General features: G+C 44.4%; 2 protein-coding genes across 21 annotated transcripts in view; one reads left to right on the top strand and one right to left on the bottom strand.

Annotated features, from left to right (window-relative positions):
- The window catches only part of map7b (microtubule-associated protein 7b), a 36,712-nt gene extending 32,991 nt beyond the window's left edge, over window positions 1–3,721 (bottom strand). For 9 of the 20 annotated variants that reach the window (XM_072702579.1, XM_072702575.1, XM_072702578.1 and 6 more), the window contains exon 1: window positions 210–781. In XM_072702579.1, the coding sequence (XP_072558680.1) occupies window positions 210–351 (142 nt within the window). In that variant the 5' untranslated portion in view covers window positions 352–781. Of the gene's footprint in view, window positions 1–209; window positions 783–3,580 lie in introns of those variants that run through there. The other 11 variants (XM_072702586.1, XM_072702588.1, XM_072702585.1 and 8 more) reach the window with 3 other exon arrangements.
- A 5,353-nt stretch (window positions 3,722–9,074) lies between these two features.
- ppp1r14c (protein phosphatase 1, regulatory (inhibitor) subunit 14C) lies at window positions 9,075–18,551 on the top strand. The gene is made up of 4 exons (XM_023806634.2): window positions 9,075–9,366; window positions 15,270–15,353; window positions 15,619–15,651; window positions 16,839–18,551. Exons 1-4 carry the CDS (start codon window positions 9,133–9,135, stop codon window positions 16,911–16,913), a joined length of 426 nt encoding a protein of 141 aa, XP_023662402.1. The 5' UTR covers window positions 9,075–9,132; the 3' UTR covers window positions 16,914–18,551.
- The last annotated feature ends 384 nt before the right edge of the window (window positions 18,552–18,935 follow it).

The raw sequence follows: 18,935 nt of genomic DNA, 5'->3' as shown, positions 1-18,935 counted from the left end.
CTGTAAATACCCTGCCATACTCACACACAAACCTGTCACACAAAAGCACCGCAGAACGACAGTTCAGCCCCGTTCATCATCCGCACTCACGCTGTACTCATTTACATAATGGAACACTGTGGAGTGACATTATCTCTATGCTCTAGCTGGGCATATGACCCCTACTCCCCCCCCCCCCCAGGGAACTTGGCAAATACAGGGCTTCCTACCTGGCAGCCTGTGGGGGGCGCTGCTCTTTTGCTGCTCATCCTCCTCGCTGATGGTGAAGAGTGCCGAGATAGCTGCCCCGCTGCCCCCCCGCCGCAGCCGGGCTGGCCGTGCGGAGCTTAGCATGCCCCCCTGGCTCTGCATAAAGCCCAATCCTCTACCGTGCGCTTTTCACGCTCATGTGCGCCTCTCCAGGTGACACCCACAGGGGGGGCTGCTTCGCGGCCCTCATCCAACCACACGACCCGAAACAAAGCCCCGGGGTTCTGACCCGGCAGGCAGCCAGAGCTCCTAGGTCCTGATCCTGAAGGGTCCGGAACCCCAAAGACCTGATCCAGTAGGAAGCAAAGCCCTAAAATCCTGATTCAGTAGATCCCGGAGTCCCTAAGCCCTGATCCTCTTGGGACCAGAGCTCAAACCCAGCTCAGATCCAGAACGGGACGGATAGCGGGGATGCTGTTGACGTACCGTGTTTCTCCTTGCTTCTATTCCTCTCTCTCTCTCTCTCTCTCTCTCACACACACACTATCTCTCTCTCACTCGCTCTCTCAGTCCTCACGCCTGACCACTGCAGTTCCCTCCACCACCCCCCCCCCCAACCCAACCCCCCAGGCCTGTGCTGGCAGCCAGCCGCAAGGATCTGAAATATTCAGCATGGAAACAAAAGGAACGAGAAGCTGATCCGTTCTCGCAAACGGTTGCCGGGACGACGGTGGGATGCCGTGGGTGACACGCCAGCGGCTCGCCCGGCCCAGTGTGACCGTGCTGGAATGCTCGACAGTGTCACCATCACTGCCGGCTGGAAAGCAGGAAGTGGTCCAGAGAGATGGGCCAGTGCTGTGCTCTCATTGGCTGCTCAGGATATACAGTACCGCCCATGCCACGCCCACTACACACCACAGAACTGAAGTACAACACAAGTTAAAGTGCATGTTCTGTGAGTACAACTGACTCCACGCTGCGAAAAAAAATCTCAGTGGGTGCGTGCTGTGAGGCAGCGTTCATCAGCATCTACGTTAGATAGGATCCATAATGCACATGGAAATGCTATTGGAGAAATGCTAATGAAGCCAGTCACATGGGAGATGCGGCACACCCCCGATAGTCTCACACGGCCAGACTGATTTTCAAACACATCCACCAGAGTCAAATACGCAGAACCACAGATGGAAAGCAAAAGCAAAATAAAACTTGATTCTGAACCTTATTTGAACTGACCAGCATTCAAATAACACTTTCACTTGGTTCAGTCTGTGACTATTTAATATTAGCAAGTAATATTTCATCAAAAAGATTAACCTGACTCTCACAAGGCTCAGAACTACATTGCTCATATTTACTGACCATTCATAATGATTATTAACAGCATTATCAAAGTGATTGTCTCACATGAGTAGCAAATCTTAACTGATAATAATTCATAACTAAACTCCTAACATTTACTGTGTGCTAGAGTAGCATCTGGGGACCTACTGTTTAGCATGACATTTGTTGTAGAGTAACTAAAGCCCATCGTGGCCCCCGAGCACAACTGTACCCGGCTGCTGAATACCCCACCCCAGGACCTCCTCAGTCTGTTTAAAGGCTTCCTTCTACCATTATCTTATATTCTATATTTCTTTAAAAAAAAAAACCCAGGTTGCTGCATAAGTGTCACATGTTTAAAAATGCATACACTGACTGAATTCATTCTACTTCCAATCAGATATTTGAAGACATGGTCAAAAAGACCCCCCATGTGATGATCTATGAGTCCCGTAATCTAGTTGAGGATTGCTATCATGATGACACACCCTAGTACTGGGGGGAAAAAATGATGATGTCATCGGCATTAGATTCAGATGAACTGACAAAATGGGGCCCTAATACTGAAATCCTGTCTCATGGTGACAGGACAAAGACCAGGGAGCAGAGCTGCGTTTAGACAAAGATAGATGGACGGACCTCACTAAAGCCCAACATGTCTGTTCCAGCTAGGGTTGCCACCTCAGTCCCCTAAAATCCAGGACACCTAATCAATGACCAAAAATACTGCACATAGCGATACCATTCCAAAGGTTTGCTTAGTTCTGTTTCATAGGGAAAATGATAGGGTCATCCCATGTCCCGGAATGAGATTTCCAGGACAGACAACCAAAATCAAGGGTGATACTGGGAAATCCTGGACGGTTTCAGCATTTCTCTAAAAGACTCAGAGGATGTTCGATTTGAAATAACATGAATTGAACCATAGTGGTAGCATTAGTCCTCTGAGCAGGATCCTACATAAAAGCGAAGGGGTCACAGTACTATCTCAGAGATTATAAGGCACAGATCGTGAAGCATAAATCACGCATGCGCGGGCACACTAAAGGGCCACAGAACGAAACATTCATCTGCAATTTATTTGTAACTTTGGAAGAAACTGAAGCAATCAGCTATACATGGGTGGTACATGCACTTAAATATCTGGTTGCTGAAATACTAAAATTAGCTCGCGATATATATGCAGATGTCACATAGGTGATGCTCGCATTTAAAAATTAAGCGATGCTCATTATGTCCGTGTGACAGGGCTGCCAACTTGAATAATCATGTGACCAGCATAAGTGCATTAAATGTGCTATTGGAAAGGTACAGTACAGGTTTGTGTTCGGCTTAATAACTCTTTAGCCTTTTATCACGCTGTCTATAATCAAGACCGGATTGGCCACAATTTGCAACGACCCTGAGGTATAACCGTGCTAGTAGATGGAAATAGCCCCCAACATGCAAGTAAATCCATTAAGTGAAACAACAATATCGCATCCTCTGCACCTGCCGCAAAATGTCATCCTAAGTGAAACATGTCAGACATCGGAAATAAAGCGCTGATGTTAGTCTAACTGCGCTGCGTTGGAGATCGACGCAATCGACATCTGAAAGGAGTCAACTTAACCTCTCCACTAAAATTCTCTCTATATACAGTTTAGTTAAGTTTATTTCGTGTCAGCGATTGCGACTTTGTCCTCCAAAAACAAATATTTAATCCAAGGTCCGACACAGCCATGAAGAGAAAAACAACGTCCACCTGTAGAGTTTAGTCAGTAGAGTAATAAGGTGATCGCTTCAATTAACATCGGCTAATAACAGGTCTACTTTACAGTTCACCTATGCTGAAATTGTTACAAATATTATTTTCAATTTACAATATAATGTCTGTAATGTGGAGGTTCCGCGTCTGATATCGGATAGTTAATCCCTATTTTGTGGCTGGGTGGTTTTAAAACGATCTCCTGTGTGATATGTCGGACAAACTTGATTCCTGCGCCGGTTTTCTTCGCCCGATCGAGGTATTGCGGCAGTCTCGGGTAAAATAGATGCCCGTAGCGACTTTTCTTTAGTTGTTACTCACCTTGAGAGTCGCTCGGAGATGCCTGCGGCTCCGCCATTGCTGCTGACGTCAGCCCGGGGGATCCGCCGCGGCACGAGCTGCTGGCGCGCTGCAGACCTACCTGGCGGACAGGTGAGCGGCAGCGGCGGTCTAGCCCCGGGATTGGCGTCTGTCAGGATCATTTCCGTGTATGCCTATGTTTAAGTGATTTCATTCTTGAATATGAATGCAATATATATTTTTGCTACTAAATAATATATATTTAATTAGAATTATGTAAATCTGCATAAATATTCCGATTGTGTATACTAAATATATTCATAATGCTTTAGAAGAAATCCAACTTTAGTTTTAAGTAGACCGAGTAGTTAGAGTTAAGAACTTTTTCGCTAAGCTTTTAGAAGGGTACAGAGCGACATCTAGCGGAATCGACCATATGACACTCAAAATATTAAATGTACCTCAGCAAGTTCGCTTCTGGATCGTCTCTTCGCTTGTGTCCACTAGATGGCAAATTTTTCCTTTGTTTATAACTAAGTGTAAACTGGATTCTAGTTATTTTAGTGTTATAGGAGCCGTATAGTATAAAGTATATCTAACTGTGACGGAAGGGCTGAACATTAAACATTAAAAGTGAAAAAGATCAGTATTTTTCAATTACAGTTTAAGTACATTTTGGTTGAGGTAGAATTATCAAGGAAAATCATGTTGTCTTAATTCAGCCATTAAGGATCACCCATCAATGAAAACTCTTTTGTCGGTGTTTACTGCTACTCAAACGACGCGTTCGCATGGGGCCCCCTGTTGGCCACAAACAGCCATTATACTAAATATTAAATAAGTGCGTTCCTCATTTCGGAGATGCCAAAGCAGCACGTTCTGTCAACCAGCTAGGTAGCTACAGTTTTCTGACTCAGTTTACTATTTGTTTAGTTTTCAAAACATCTGTGGAAGAATAAAAAAAAAAGCCGCCCCTAAGTGCATTCTGTGGATGTAGTGCTCACTCGTGCACTGTTCCAATTCATGGCAGAGCTTCATCCTTCACTCTTGTGGCAAGCAGTGCAGCAGCATGTAGATGACTGCAGTGGGGCTCGTGGGAGCACATCTGGCAGCTGGAAGCCCAGGGGATCCACTTCTTGCAACTGAGATCCCTGAATCCCCCTACACTCATGTCTGCTGGGTTTGTGTGACTCACAGTTTTAGCGGGATGACAACATGTTCCTGCCTAAACCATGCATCAATGGATGCAGCACTGTGACGGTCAGCACAGGTAGGGAATACAGTGCTTTGTTGTGGATTAAAATCCCATTTTAATCAGTCAAATTTTAGGCTTATACACAATAAAAGACTATTAACTTGACATGTATGCTGCTTCTCTGCACTAATGCATGTGACTTTCACGGTTGGGCACAAAGCATAATCTGCGAAGGCCGGTATGTTATCTGATCCTTCGCTCTCTGCGTCCACACACACACACACACACGTAAACAAAGGAACCCGCATGACATTGAGGCTCTTTTTGTTTGATTTTTATTTATGTCCAAATGTCAAGTTCACAAAACGAGAGAGACAGGGCTCTTTAATAAGCCAACTGAGGGTTTAAAGGCTGTGTGTCAAGACAGAAGTCATTCCAGGTCTGATCCAACAGCAAGGACAGGAACTCCTGTACACAGGTCAACTCACGCCAGCTTTTAGGGAACCGGACCGAGCAGGTCCCAAACCCCACCAGGGGAACTCCTGTTGTACAGTCACACAGGGTGCATAAGCGGAAATACTCCGGTGAAACCAAGTGTATGATAAAGTATAAAGTCGCTTTGGATCGTTTGCTAAGCAACCAAACATTTATGTTTTGTATGATACCCTGCGGTGCAACAGTGTCATGCTAGATGTAGCGTTCAAGAGTGCCAAGAGTAGGAGATGTCATAAGACCCACACTCATGAGCCCTGGACCTACCTGTCATTTGGCTGTGATGACAGAATACTATATTAACAGGCAGAATGATTTATATAGAGTGACATTAGTATTATAGAGGACACTCGGCTTGGCATGAACTACTGCAAATTCAATCTGACTAAGCTGATCTCTCTGGGGCCGGCGGGGGTAGAACTAGGTCAAAAACGAACAGTTGACCCAAGAGTATATAATGAGAAAACAGGTTCATCATGTATACACAGGGCACATGCCACTCTCTCCCTAAAACACTGACGTTGCTAAATTTAGCCATAGATGAAGAGAGAAGCTTGAATTAGGTCGCTGCCATTTCATTATTATCAAGTTATGCAATAAGTATTGCTCCTACCAATAGGCCAAACAATTCATTTTATTAGACTTCACATTGTCGTGGTTGGAGGTTGCTTTGTGTTTCACGGAAAGATCAGCTGCATAACATTTACGTTGAATTTTATTTATTAAAGGGGCGATTTCCTCCAAAGCGAGGTATAACGACATAGCTATCAGACAGCCCCCGAGGTATAAGTGCAGTTAGGCTGAGCTTCCAGCAAATGACCATTAACAAATGAGTCGGCATTGAGGCAAGAGCAGTAAAACACCTACAAAAGTAGGCAGATCCTAGTAAGAGAGCCATTCCAATCAAAGAAAAAGAGCAGAACTAAGGGCATACAAGAGACAAGCTGGGGTTCAGAGCAGGACAATGGTCACGGGGCTAGTTGAGGTATTCCTGGCACCGAGGCGTTTCTCGAAGATGTGGGGGGAATGTGATGACTGGATGTGGAGCTCATCCAAGGAAGGAGGAGGGTACACACCTTAGATGGGACAGGGAACACCTTAGATGGGATATTAGCCCATCCTAGGACACACATTCACATACTGTGGACAACGCAGCTGACCACTGTGGGAGAAAACAAATATCCAGGGACAATCTGGAGAATCCCTTCTCCTGACAAAGCAGGGTTTGGAAATTAAACCGATGACCGTGGTGGTGTGAGGCCACAGTGAGTCCCACTGAGCCAACATGCCACCCTACTGCCAAATATAAATGTTCTCAGACTTGTGATAATGAATTAAATTACATGGTGGTAGATTTCAATCTGCTTTTTTTCCCTCTCTCTCTCAGTAGGGATGAAATCATTCAAAATGTTTCAGTAGGTTGCATAATTTAACAGCTAGTTCATATTTAGTGTAACTTGCTTCAGTATCTGCTCTACGTGGATCCTTGCAGCCTACTGTTTACTGCCTTATGTACAGAGGGTCTGTCGCTCCTACAAAACATGCCCCCAGTAATAATCAATAATCCCTCCTTGCAGAATCCTGGAGTAATAAAAGACTGTTATTGTCACACAGAAAAATTAATTATATGGTGAGGTGAATTGTGTCATTCAGTTATTTGTTAATTTTAATTTGGATTAACAGCTGTGTTTGCTTCAAATACAGAAACATCCGATACAGGCTATGAAGGACAGTGAGATTGCAGAGAATGCTGAATTATCATATTATTGCACAACATCAGCATTCATTTCTCATGTATAGCTTGGTGCCTTGTTACCTTCGAAAGATCATAATATTCTCAAACCTAATCTAGAAATAACCATTTGAAATTCATACTGGTGGATTTTAAGGTTGCCTAGTTTTGAAGCCATTAATACAACCGACCTGAAACTCCAGTTCCACACCCCTCTGTTCAGCAAAAAGCCATGACAAGACAGCACGGGTTCCCCTGGCAGACTTTTGTCAGAAGTGTTAGGGAAGGCAATAGTTTTCAAAACCCCAAATCTTTTTGTTGGGAAAACATGACTGTGTTTTACACTCAAAACAGTCGGTTCAGTCTGTGACAGTGGAGGATCCTATACTCCCTCTATCTTCTCACTGCCTGGTCTGGGTTGCCGGGAAGACTTTAGTTATCCAACACAAACAGTTATACTACTGATTCTCAGCCCTGGTCCTAGAGACTCACAATAGGTTTTATCCCAGGAAATTTTACTCATCAAATAATGATCTACAGGCAAGTTGCAGTAGTGCTACTGAGGATCTTTTCTGCCTGCTGACATCAGGCAGTACAATCCCTCTCCCATCCCCCCCCCCCCCCCCCAGCGTGCCAGCCCCCACCCCCAGCCATAACACGTCAGGACAGCATTTTTAAAAACAGGTAATGGCACCATTATGTATGACAGTGTAGGCTACATCACACATATAGCCCCTACTAATGTATTTCTTCATTTATCTATCGGTTTTTTCACAACCTTGTTTGGACTGTGTATACCGTCTTTTTCTTGAGTTTTCTGTTTGTATTTGTGTACTTTATGTTCCTTTGTTGCTATATGCAAACATATTTATGTTACTGGAACAAAGTTAACCATCCATCTTCTGTAACCGCATATCCTATTCAGGGTCATAGGAGGCTCAAGAGCCTATAGGCACAATGCAGAGAACAATCCAGATGGGCCACCAACCCATCACAGGGCACACACAACTCTGGGCAATTTAGTACAGTAACTCCAATTTACCTTAGGACTGTGGGGGTTGGGAACTAGAGTATCAGGAGGACACCCCCTGGGAACAATGAAGTACCCGTCTATCTGTCTGTCTATACAAACAAATCCACTCTTACATTAGAAAAGTTATTTATATATTTCAGTGATATCATTCCCTGATATTTAAAAAAAACTGATCGTTGATAAACTAAAGTTTATCAACATCAACTATTTTTATTTACATTGAAAGCACTGTCTAAGTATTATTATGTATCATAAGAGTCATGCAACCTTCTCGGTTAATAATAATAGTTAGTCAATTAATTAATTAATTAATTAATTATTCTTCCCCTCCATGAACTACAGGAGGTTTTTTCTCACAATGTCGTCTTTCTTTGTTCCACACTGACTTTTAAATTTACGTAACACTAACCAGCATTCTTAATAATTTTTACTTTTAGTTATTAATCGTTATGTTATTAATCGTTATGTTATGTTATCTTTGCACTCTGATAACTACTGTATGTCAGACAAGGCAATCTGAGAAAATCAGATGAATAATGTATCAAAATTTAATAAAAAGAAACATCGCAAAAAACCTCTGCAGGTAGGCCTATGTATGCAATGGCCATACTTTTTTTTTTTAGCGTGCGGAAGGGGATCAAAGAGTGACCAGAACTGCAATATATCTGAATCTGTATCACATAATATCGCCTTTGCTACCCTTTGTCTTTCTTACTGAATCCCCGTGTAAAGTAATTCTTCTGTTTATTTTTTTTCCCAAATCAACATAGGCATTGAGGTAATTCTTGCACTTTAAAGCAATATTCAGTGTTAAGCATATATTTGTAATTACATCCCATGATATTCCGGCATTTTCTCCCCTTGTTTCTGATCTCCCTCACCTGGAGTCCTTTTTCTATTTGCTCCTCATCTCCCTCCCCAGAAATCCATTCTCTCCTTGTCCCCGACCTCCCTCACCGGGCTGCCCAGCGCCGAAAGCGTTAAGCACCCTAACAGATTTGTAAAAGAAGGCACCTCCCTCCCCATGACCCAGCGCCAAGACGGTGATGCGCTTTAAATAGCAGGTGTTTGAAATTGTGATCATTTCCAGTCCCCCAGTAGCACATTGAGGACGCCGCACGATGTCCGCCACGGGCACGGAGACCAGCGGCTCGCTGCCGGCCGCTGCGGGGAGGGTTTTCTTTCAGGCAGCCCCCGCAGGAGGATGCACCGTAACGGGGCCAGTAACACAGGACGACCCCGTTCAGAAGAAACATGGGAAAGTGACCGTGAAGTATGATCGGAAGGAGCTGAGAAAAAGGCTGGTTTTGGAAGAGTGGATCATCGAGCAGCTCAGTGAGTTATATGACTGTGAGGTGAGTGCTTAGTGCTAAATGACACACATCTGTGATTGCAATCGCTGTCTTATGAATGGTTAGTGAACCCGGTAAGGTGCCCATGGGAAAATCTAACCAGCGAGCAGTCATTTGCATTGCTCGGCTATAAGGTATTCTCCTCTGTCTCTCAGACCGATTGCCATAAGGTTATGTTTAAAATAAATAAATAAAAATAAAATTAAACTAACTGCTTGCAAACATCTCTCTAACCTGTATACACTTTAAAAATATTTTTATTATTTTGAGCGTAGTTATATTGCAGGCAATGTTATTGTAGCAATCACTACTGTTGGTTCCAGGATTTCTGGACAATGTTCGCATCGATTCGGCGACAGCTGGATCAGGAATGAGGTTCGCAGGCGATCGGAACCAGAATGTCTGAGGGTCCTCTTGACGCTTGCATTTGGAATGAGCTTTTTACCAGTCCCTGCCGTTACCCGCAAAACCTACCTGTATGCCTTTGTCTGCAAGATTGTATCACTAATATTACTGTTTTGTTTCATCATGTATTTTTTTTTTAAATATTTGTTATACCCTAGTAAGAGGCATACTTTAACATGAAATTGACGGATTCTAATGTCTTTCGTGTGCAAAATTCTCTGACGAGGAATCTAGATATTCTGGATTGTTTTGTTAGGCAGTAACTTGCCTTTTGTTCGCCTGTAGTGTTGACTACAGGGGATTTCTGAGCAATCCGATGACACCACTGCAGAGGTGTGTGTGTGTGCATGCGCGCCTGTGTCTGTGTGTGTGCCGCTGTGAATCTGGCATGTGGACATGCATGGAAACTGAGCTGAGGAACTGAAATGCTCACTTCTCTTCAAAGTCGTGTTTGAGTGAGAAGGGGTACGGATGTGGTGAGGCAAGGCTTAGGTGTTAAGCACTAGCAGCTTATTAGCCAAGATCCCCTAGAGGATTGTGGGCTCCATTGAAAAATACAGATAGCTGGAGATGGATCAAATGAAAGCAAGTTCAATGGCTGGATACCTTCTTCCAGTAGTAAGGTGCATCTGCTCACTGGCCAGGATGGATGGGTGTAGAAAATCTTGCATTTACATTGCTTGAGTCACCTTTCATTTATGGGTGACCTTATACCAGAATCATAATGAGTTGTCACCAAGTACTTTAACATACAAGCAATTTACTTTTTGGTGTCCTGCAAGATGAGTATGGGCAATCAACACATAAATTTCATACATAGAATAAACAATCCGTGATTACAATGTGTTTTGCACCATCATGTAGACCGTAGGGTATGTCAGCAAATGACTAACAGACTGGTTGTTCCTCATTGCACAGCCAGGTGTTGAGTTTGTGCCCCTTTCAAATGTTACAGCTGTTTGAGATGCAGCGGGAAGTCCTCGTTGTTAATGCTAATTAGCATGTCGCTCCCTCGCTTGACATTGTCGTGCCGTATAAGAAGCTGAGACGAGCTATAGGCTGTAAATGGTGAGGTGGCGACGGCCTTTCCCCCCCATGCAGGGCGCTCTAATTGGCTGGAAGAGTGTTTGGCCCTCAGGGCGAGAGTGGTAGTCATTATGCGTCATGTTGCGAGCTTCAGTCTTAGGATCCACAAAAGATTCTGCCTTTTGTTGTTTTGAATGATTCTGCCCAAAATCTGTGCGATGGTGACTTGTTTGCATGATAATAGGAGCCCCGGTGGGAGGGTCCCTTTGGCTGTGAGGACGACCTTTTAAAATACCTGTGACCTTGGTTATTTGTGCAGCAGTTAAGGGGCTCGACCAGAGCAGTGTTTTGGCTGGAGAAGCGTGTAGCTGTGTGATTCCCGGGTGTCGATCATGGATTTGGTCCAGCATAGCTGTCAGCCGGGGGTGTTGGGCCTGCCGAGGCTGCGTGGCTCCATGGCTTTAAGGTCAGACCTCATATCAGTTTCACATGAATCTGATAGCAGTGGTAGAAGCGGGGGGGGGAGGGGAGAGAGTATGATACTGGGGGGGGGGGGGTAGTTTATTGACACACCAAGAGCTGCTTCGATCCACTGTCTTCTGAGCTGGACTGTGAGGTTGTCTAGTCTCAGGATGGGGTCTCGTTTGTCACCTGTCCAGAGGAGCTCATGGAGTAAGATGTCAGAAATGATGCAAGATTATTACTTATCTCCTTGGAGACCTTGGTCTTCATAGGGTATGAAATGATGAGATGAGATGTGGGATCATAAAGTGTTACCTGTGTTGTTGCAGAAGGTAGTCACTTCTCTGGGAGAGTGCAAAAATAATTATGGGGTGGTATATTAGAGGCTGGTCTGGGAGGAATGTCTGCACATTGGGGGAATCCTGTATGTACTGTGCATAGGTCTTTGTTTACCCTCTCAATGGGGTGTGGTCTGCACCGGTGTAGTAGTCAGGGTGAGATTCCACGCTCTTGTGAGACAGGATAGCAGCTGTAGGTGAAGCCCTTCTTTGCTGTGCCATCCTGTGTGTGAGTCATTGTATTTGGGTTAGATGGTCCATGTGAAGTGCCCCCCTCCCCCCCCAAAAGTGGCTTAGCCTGGGAAGTGAGAAGTTTCATTTCACCAAGATGATCTGGAGATTTGACCCTGTTTTGATACACTATCATTCAAGGCAAAGATTTGCTGTATTTCAGCATTACAATGTGTATGGAAGTCTGACGTATCAGATTATTGCAATCCAGGTGACAAGAAGCATCACAAATACACACTCGTTAGTAGAAGGACACTTCTTAATGTACTGATGATGCTTTGAGTGTGGGAACCAGACACGCAAAACTGGAACTGTTTTCCAGAAATGTGAATGTCCACTAATACTAATTTCATGTGTGTAGAGATTTGTCAATGTTCCAATTTTTAGATTCCTGGACGAGATTAAGAAATCCAGTAATAAAGTTTGAGAGTTCAGAGCCTGTGGGCTACCTGCCCCGTGTTACACTATACCCTTCAAGAGCTGTCAGTCAGCCACTCTTACGTAACTTCATCTGTAGCTAATCTAAAGCTGTTTTCCGTGTCCCTGTCACCCGCCTGGCCATCTTAAGTGATGGCCATTCCAGCAGGCAGTGTTTATCATTTAGAAGTGCCACAGTCACTGCTCTGGATCCAGCCAGGAGTGGCATTCGCATGGGATCTCTGTGCATCCGTTTATCTCTCTGCTATCCAGCAGCAAGTCCGAGGGAGCATAAGGCACAGAGCAGAGGGACACATTGGCTGAGATTTCGGTCCCTCAGAGCCAAGCACAGCCCTGCACACTGTAGTCACTTTCACGCTTTCATTGGGTCCGGACACTTTCCAGAGTTGCCCTTTCATACATGTGGCACACAGCCGGAAATTTTCCATGTTGGATGCGTTCATGCCTACTATAAATACTCCAGTTGGTTTAGACGAGGGGTAGAGCATACAGGAGCCAGGACATGACGCAATAAGTATGCTGGATATCGCAGGGTTTTGTTTACAGCACATCAAAGATGGCGACAGAAGTTACTGACGGAAGTTCCCGAATCTTGTCATCTCCGGTTAGCCATGTTCCTTGGGGTCGTCTTTGTCTAAATGACCCTTCTTCGCTTTTCATCATCACGCCAGTCACATGATATAGACGTCATTGACACGCATGCTTGCTCGCTGTGAGTTCTCCAGGCACTTTCCTGCACCGTGCACACGTAGGGGTCAATGGGAAATTACCCGGATTTTACTCTTGGGAGATAGCAGGGTAAAGTCAGTTATGTCCAGTGTGACCCTTTCGGACGTTTGCCTTCACATATACAGCCCCTCCCGGTAATGTCTCAGTTCATGGTGCTAGTGCATGTTTGGAAGGGGGTTATGTTTGGAGGAAACTTGGATGACAGACAGGAAATATAACTTCCACAAACACAGCAGGGGTGTGATTCAGACCCCCCTTCCTTTACTTGCATTTTCATGCTTTCAGAAAGATCACCTGACTTCATAAAAAATACTTCACCTACGACTAATTGTTGCAAGTCTGTCTATAACGTTTTGCTAAATCATTTGGAAACATGTCTAAGGAAACTGCTACATCAAAAACGAACTGGATTCCATTTTGTGGATGGCTGGGCATTAGTGGGACTCGCTAAGACATTTCTTAATGTGAGTGACCTATATTTTCCAGCAGTGATGGAACTAATTCTGCCGTAGTCCTTGACAGACCTGCTTGTCCAAAATAGCCGGACTTATCACATGTGCCGTAGTGGAAATAGTTGCTAAGCGAACAGTGTCAGGTGGCAGAGCTGTGATCATCCAATCCATACCAAGCATGTCAAACCTCAATGGCACATGTATCGAAATCAGTTTGGGTGGTTTCAATATGCAAGTCATTGACCTGCTGTATTTTCAAAGTGTGGGGTGTTGCCGTATAGGTCCACACTGACCAGTTATGAAATTAGAAAATTGAACTAAGGCTCTTAATGTGGCTGCCTCCCCATTATTTAGATAAATTTGATTATTTACGGTCAGCACGCCCAAAAATTCCATCTTCACCCTGCAGACGCACTGGTCTGTGAGCTGGCCATGATCTTTTAGGAACTTGACACTCCTGTGCATCAAGGACTGTCTATGATCTTTGAGCACGTTGGCCAATATTGGATAAGACACCGATATCACAAGACTCAACAAATAGGTTAAGATTTGTGTGGATTTCGGAAGGGAAAATTCCTTTGTCTGGCGGTCGTGTTGGTTTGTCGTTTCCTGAATGATTTATTTGTAGAAGTTATATTACTAAGGGGCAATATAAAGACCCTGCTAAACTGACTGTTATAATATGTGAACTTAAGAATTATGCACCTTGCTAATATGGTAAAACTGCATCTTGAATACCCCCTGACCCATACGGTGAGCACCTTTTTAAATAATTTTGCTTTCTTGTACTAGCCCGCATCTTCTTTCTGCCGAGAACAAGTTAGAGATTCCTATCAGCAATGTGTAAAGTAGCCTCTTAAAAACACGACGATTGCTGTCGGTGTCAAATCTTGGTTCAAAAGTAAATCGAGTGATGGCTGGCCGTCTTGCATGTGGTGCTGATTTAACTTAAGGATTCAAAGATGAAGATGCATCAGGACCTGCCAAGGTTCCGTGTTGCCCTGCGGTCACCTTCTTGAGTGAGAATCACAGCTGTGGTTGTGGACCTGCTCAGGGTTCTTTGCTTGGTACCATATGACCAGATGTTTGGACAGTAGCAGAATTGCCCCCTTGCTGGACAGGTGCTGCCGTACACAGACCTGACAGGCATGTAACCTGTTCGTAATTGCTTTCTATTCACAAATCGTGTTTGGATTGCAGAGATGTATGGAAAGGGCTCCGGTTGATAGGAATGAGATGGGATGATGCAAGAATGCCAGGAATTGAGACTGCCCTGGGACCTTCTGCGATGGGGAGGCCAGTCACTCCAGGTGTGAAGAATAGCTGAGTGCTCTTTCTTTGAAGCCATTCAGGGTTCTGAAACTGCTCCCCCTTCTGGTGACCTACAGCATTGGCAGTCAGAGGGGATCTGCTCTTGTTTTCATTCAGACTGTTTTTAGAACTGTATGTTCACCACCTTCTGAAGCAGAGCTCCTGCTTTGCTCCTCCCACAAGACTGCAGAGGATGACATCACTCAAAGCCCGGGGCAAGAAGTATCTTTATAAAGATTAAAATAGGCTAAATCACATCATTCAGCTGCATTAATGATCATCAGGGGCTGCAGGTTTAGCCTGCTGTGAAAGGTCAGAGCCGAGCTATAAAACTCTGGTTATGAAGGTCTTCCAGAGACTGCAGACATTGTCCTTACATTGAAGGTTCATGAACCAAGTCCATCTAACCTGCATGGAACTCGGACTTTGTTAAAGACCTTTCCTCAAAACCCTACGTGTGAACTATTAATGAGTTTCTTGAACAATGTTTGATTAAATGATTCTTTTCCCTCAGGAGGAAGAGATGCCTGAGGTTGAAATAGACATTGATGACTTGCTAGAGGTTAACAATGAGGATGAAAGGGCTTTGAAACTTCAGGTAAGTTCTGGGTCATACATGATATGTGGTTGAACATGACTAGAAGCTGGTACGACTGAACAAAGCTCGCAGTATACACTGAAACAAAGTTCTTTGCCCCTGTCCTGTCATGCGTTTATTCATGTCCGGAGGTGGCGGTTGCTATGAATCCTTAAACATTTAAGAAAAATGTTGAAGTAACCAGAAGCAGCATAATTTACACTGAACAAAATGTCACGATGTTCTTAAGAATGACATTTTATGCCTACATTTTGCCCTTCATTAGGAATCTCTGATAGACTGCTATAAACCAACAGAGGTGAGTAAACCTTTCAAATATTTATTAGTGGGGTTACTGTGTTAAATTAAATAAGAGTCCAAAATTCAGTTAAATAAGCAATGAAGACTTGCAGCTCTTGAAACCTTGTGTGCACAGGTTCTGCTGTGTGGAGGTTTCTGGGCGTTTTCTTGCATGTAAACTTGACATTAGTAAGTTCACACAAGGGTTTTCATGTATGTCGTGTATATTCACTATTTGAGAGGTCAGTTTAGGGGCTTCATTGCACATCATTTGTCCTGGTTGCCTTTAGTGAGCTGAAAACTCCTGGTAAATGTGTGAATGCTGCTTCCCAGCCAGATGAGGGTTTCACCTGCATGGCTGACAAATACCCTCATCAGCAAAATGAGCTGGAATTCGAGCCGCAGAGAGGATGTGCTGCCCTACATGCATGATGGAAAGACCTTGTATGACTGTGACTAAAAGTGTGCATGAGTGTAAAAGATGATCTCTACACTGTGGTCTATGTATGCTATAGGAAGAACTTGCTCCGTGATAAACATGCCGGTCAGCGGTCTGTCACTAAACTGCGCAGTAGCCTTTTCCAACTAAAAGTGGTAGATCCAGGCACTAGAAGACTCCAAAGTTGAGCTTGAGTAGAGGTCAACCCATATGATGGACCCTTTGCCAAAGTAATGATGATCCAGAATCATCCCGTTTGGCATGGTGTGTCTTGTATTTGTAGCTTCATGTGTAGGTCTCTAGCAGGTTGGGTTTAATTAAAATTAAAAGTAGAATGATTGTATGGCTTTGGAGGCCGTCTACCATTTCCATGGCAACGGCAGCCCGACGCTCACAGGTAAACTCTGCTGACTAATTGGAAACCTCATTAAAGCAGAAGTGATTCAGGGGCTTCACTGAGTAGTACGAGATGTCTGCATTATTTGTATTTTATATGTTTTGCTCTTAGGCAGGAGGGAGGGCCAGAAGATAGTTCACTCATGACCTCTGTCATAACTTTTCAAAAAATTAGGTTAGGAGTTAAAATTGTACAAACTACTATGATCTGCAGATATACTTGTTTCTGTCCCACTTCTATGGTTTTTCTGGTGCTATGTACTATTGCTCAAATTTCCTTTTGTCGTGCTAACTGCTCTTGTCTCATCCCTTTGGTCTCCTGCATCTGCTGACCTGCTGGGTGGCCTTTCCATCCCATCCACATTTCACAGGAGTTCGTGAAGGAGCTGCTGGGCCGGATCAGGGGCATGCGGAAGCTGAGCGCCCCCCAGAGGAAGGGCCTATAATGGCGGCCACAAAGCCGGAGGCAGGATCTCGCCAACACTATGTGGACTCAATACTAGATCCTTATTTTTATTTTGCCATTTTCAAGAACTGTTTGTAAAAAGCACACTTCACATGGAGGATATTTTTTTTGGGGGGGGAAGGGAGGGGAGGGTTCTGTTAAATTTGTTACACAGCAGATATGCTGAGGCCCACGTTCAGGCCGTGACTGCCTCCTCACCGAAAACTGACCTTGAGCATGACGCGTGCGGCATGGCGCAAAGCAGGCGACTGTGCAAGGCATTCTGGGGATTCCTGTTTATCGCATTAACACGACTTGTCATTCTGCATGTCACGGTTTAACCCTTTGTGCAGCTAGGTTTAGAGCAGGGGTGGCCAATCTTATCCGCAAAGGGCCGGTGTGTGTGCGGGTTTTTCGCTGCAACTCCCTAATTGGATTACTAATTATAGGACTGATTGGCTGAACAGTCCTCACACCTGGGTTTGAACAGCTGACCTCCAGGTTATCCCAAAAACCTGCATCCACACCGGCCCTTTGCGGATAAGGTTGGCCACCCCTGGTTTAGAGAATGGTGGGTGGTCTATTCAAATTCACAGACCTCTGCCCAGGTACATACTGCCATGGCCAATATTTACAAAGACTCGGTTTTTCTGCTTATGATTTGGACCTTTCTCAATTTTTATTTTTCTTATTTTGTTTTCCTTGGCAGCAGGATAGTTGTCCTTCAGCGAAACGCTGAAAGAAGATGTGATGTTTTCAGTAGGTTTTCCGATGTCTTGCCGCCTGAGTACAGCAGAACACCACGTAGCGTTTAAGACCAAAGGTGTTGGGCACATGCAGCTACTGCCCCCTGCTGGACCTGAGAGGACGGCAGGCCGAATCCTGTCGTGGCGCTCCACGGAGTAAACATAGCCGATTGGAACCCCAAGCCCTCAGTTTAGACCCTCGCCCATACTGTACGAGTTCTGCTGAAGAAGTACTGAGTATGAAGCACTGAAGGCTGTATATTGTATGACCCCCCCCCCCCCCCCCCCCCCACACACACACACACACACACACACACACACACATTGTTTAAACCGGTTTATGTAAACTTGTCTTTTTCAGGATCCAGGAAAAATATGGTGCTTTTGGTGCTTCGTTTTTTTTTTTTTCTTTCTATTTTTAAGCCACCCCCCCCCCACCGTTCAATTGTTTTATTACAATGCCAGTGATTTTGTGTTTTTCATTTGAGGAGTATTGATCACTGGTGAACCTACCTGCCTGTTGCCGCCACCCTGAACCAGGGCAAAGCTTTACGATAGTTTGTTAGGCGTTTTAGTGTCTCTCTGAATTTCGAGTTCGTCTGACCATTATTTTACATATTTGCGAGTTTCATTTTTAAGTGTTGTTGTGATATATTTTAGTTACTTTGCTGACAATAAAAAAAAAAAATAGGATGGTATCTGTCCTGCATATGAATCCACTTTATTCTCCAAAATCTTATTGAAACTGATGTTCGTTTGTGTTTACAGCAATGTTGCAGTTATGTCCCAGGGTGGTCTCTGAGGAACCTACTGTAATTTAGTACCTCTGGTTTATTAATAAACAGTTGTACATCTTTCAGAGGAAATATGAATAAACATTTCTGTGTTTTGAAGTGAAGTTCAGATTCCTGGAACGCAGGAAATAAGTTGGCAGCAGGATGGGAATGATTGGTTACGGGACCCAATGATCAGTCTTACCTCTATCTGGTTGTTCTCCCGCCTGGGTACAGGTAAGTGCCTTTCTAACGGGTACAAAGCAAGAACTCGTGCGCATGCTGACTGCCTCGGAGTTCAGACTAAATACCATGCTCGTTCTCTCTCTTATCCATAACTGTTCATACTGCTTCTGTTAATCCCATAATGGCACCTCTGTTTAATGTGGACACTCTAGTGGAGCTCCAAGAATTCCAGTCCTGTTGGTCTAATTAGATTCAGCTTCAAGCCCAAGCGGTGCGGTAAGGGTCTGGGCCTATTAACTTAATTGTAATCCATTTTAT

This window comes from Paramormyrops kingsleyae, chromosome 19 (assembly GCF_048594095.1).
Source record: "Paramormyrops kingsleyae isolate MSU_618 chromosome 19, PKINGS_0.4, whole genome shotgun sequence".
NCBI classification, from domain to species: Eukaryota; Metazoa; Chordata; class Actinopteri; order Osteoglossiformes; family Mormyridae; genus Paramormyrops; species Paramormyrops kingsleyae.
This window is presented reverse-complemented; position numbering and strand designations above follow the sequence as displayed.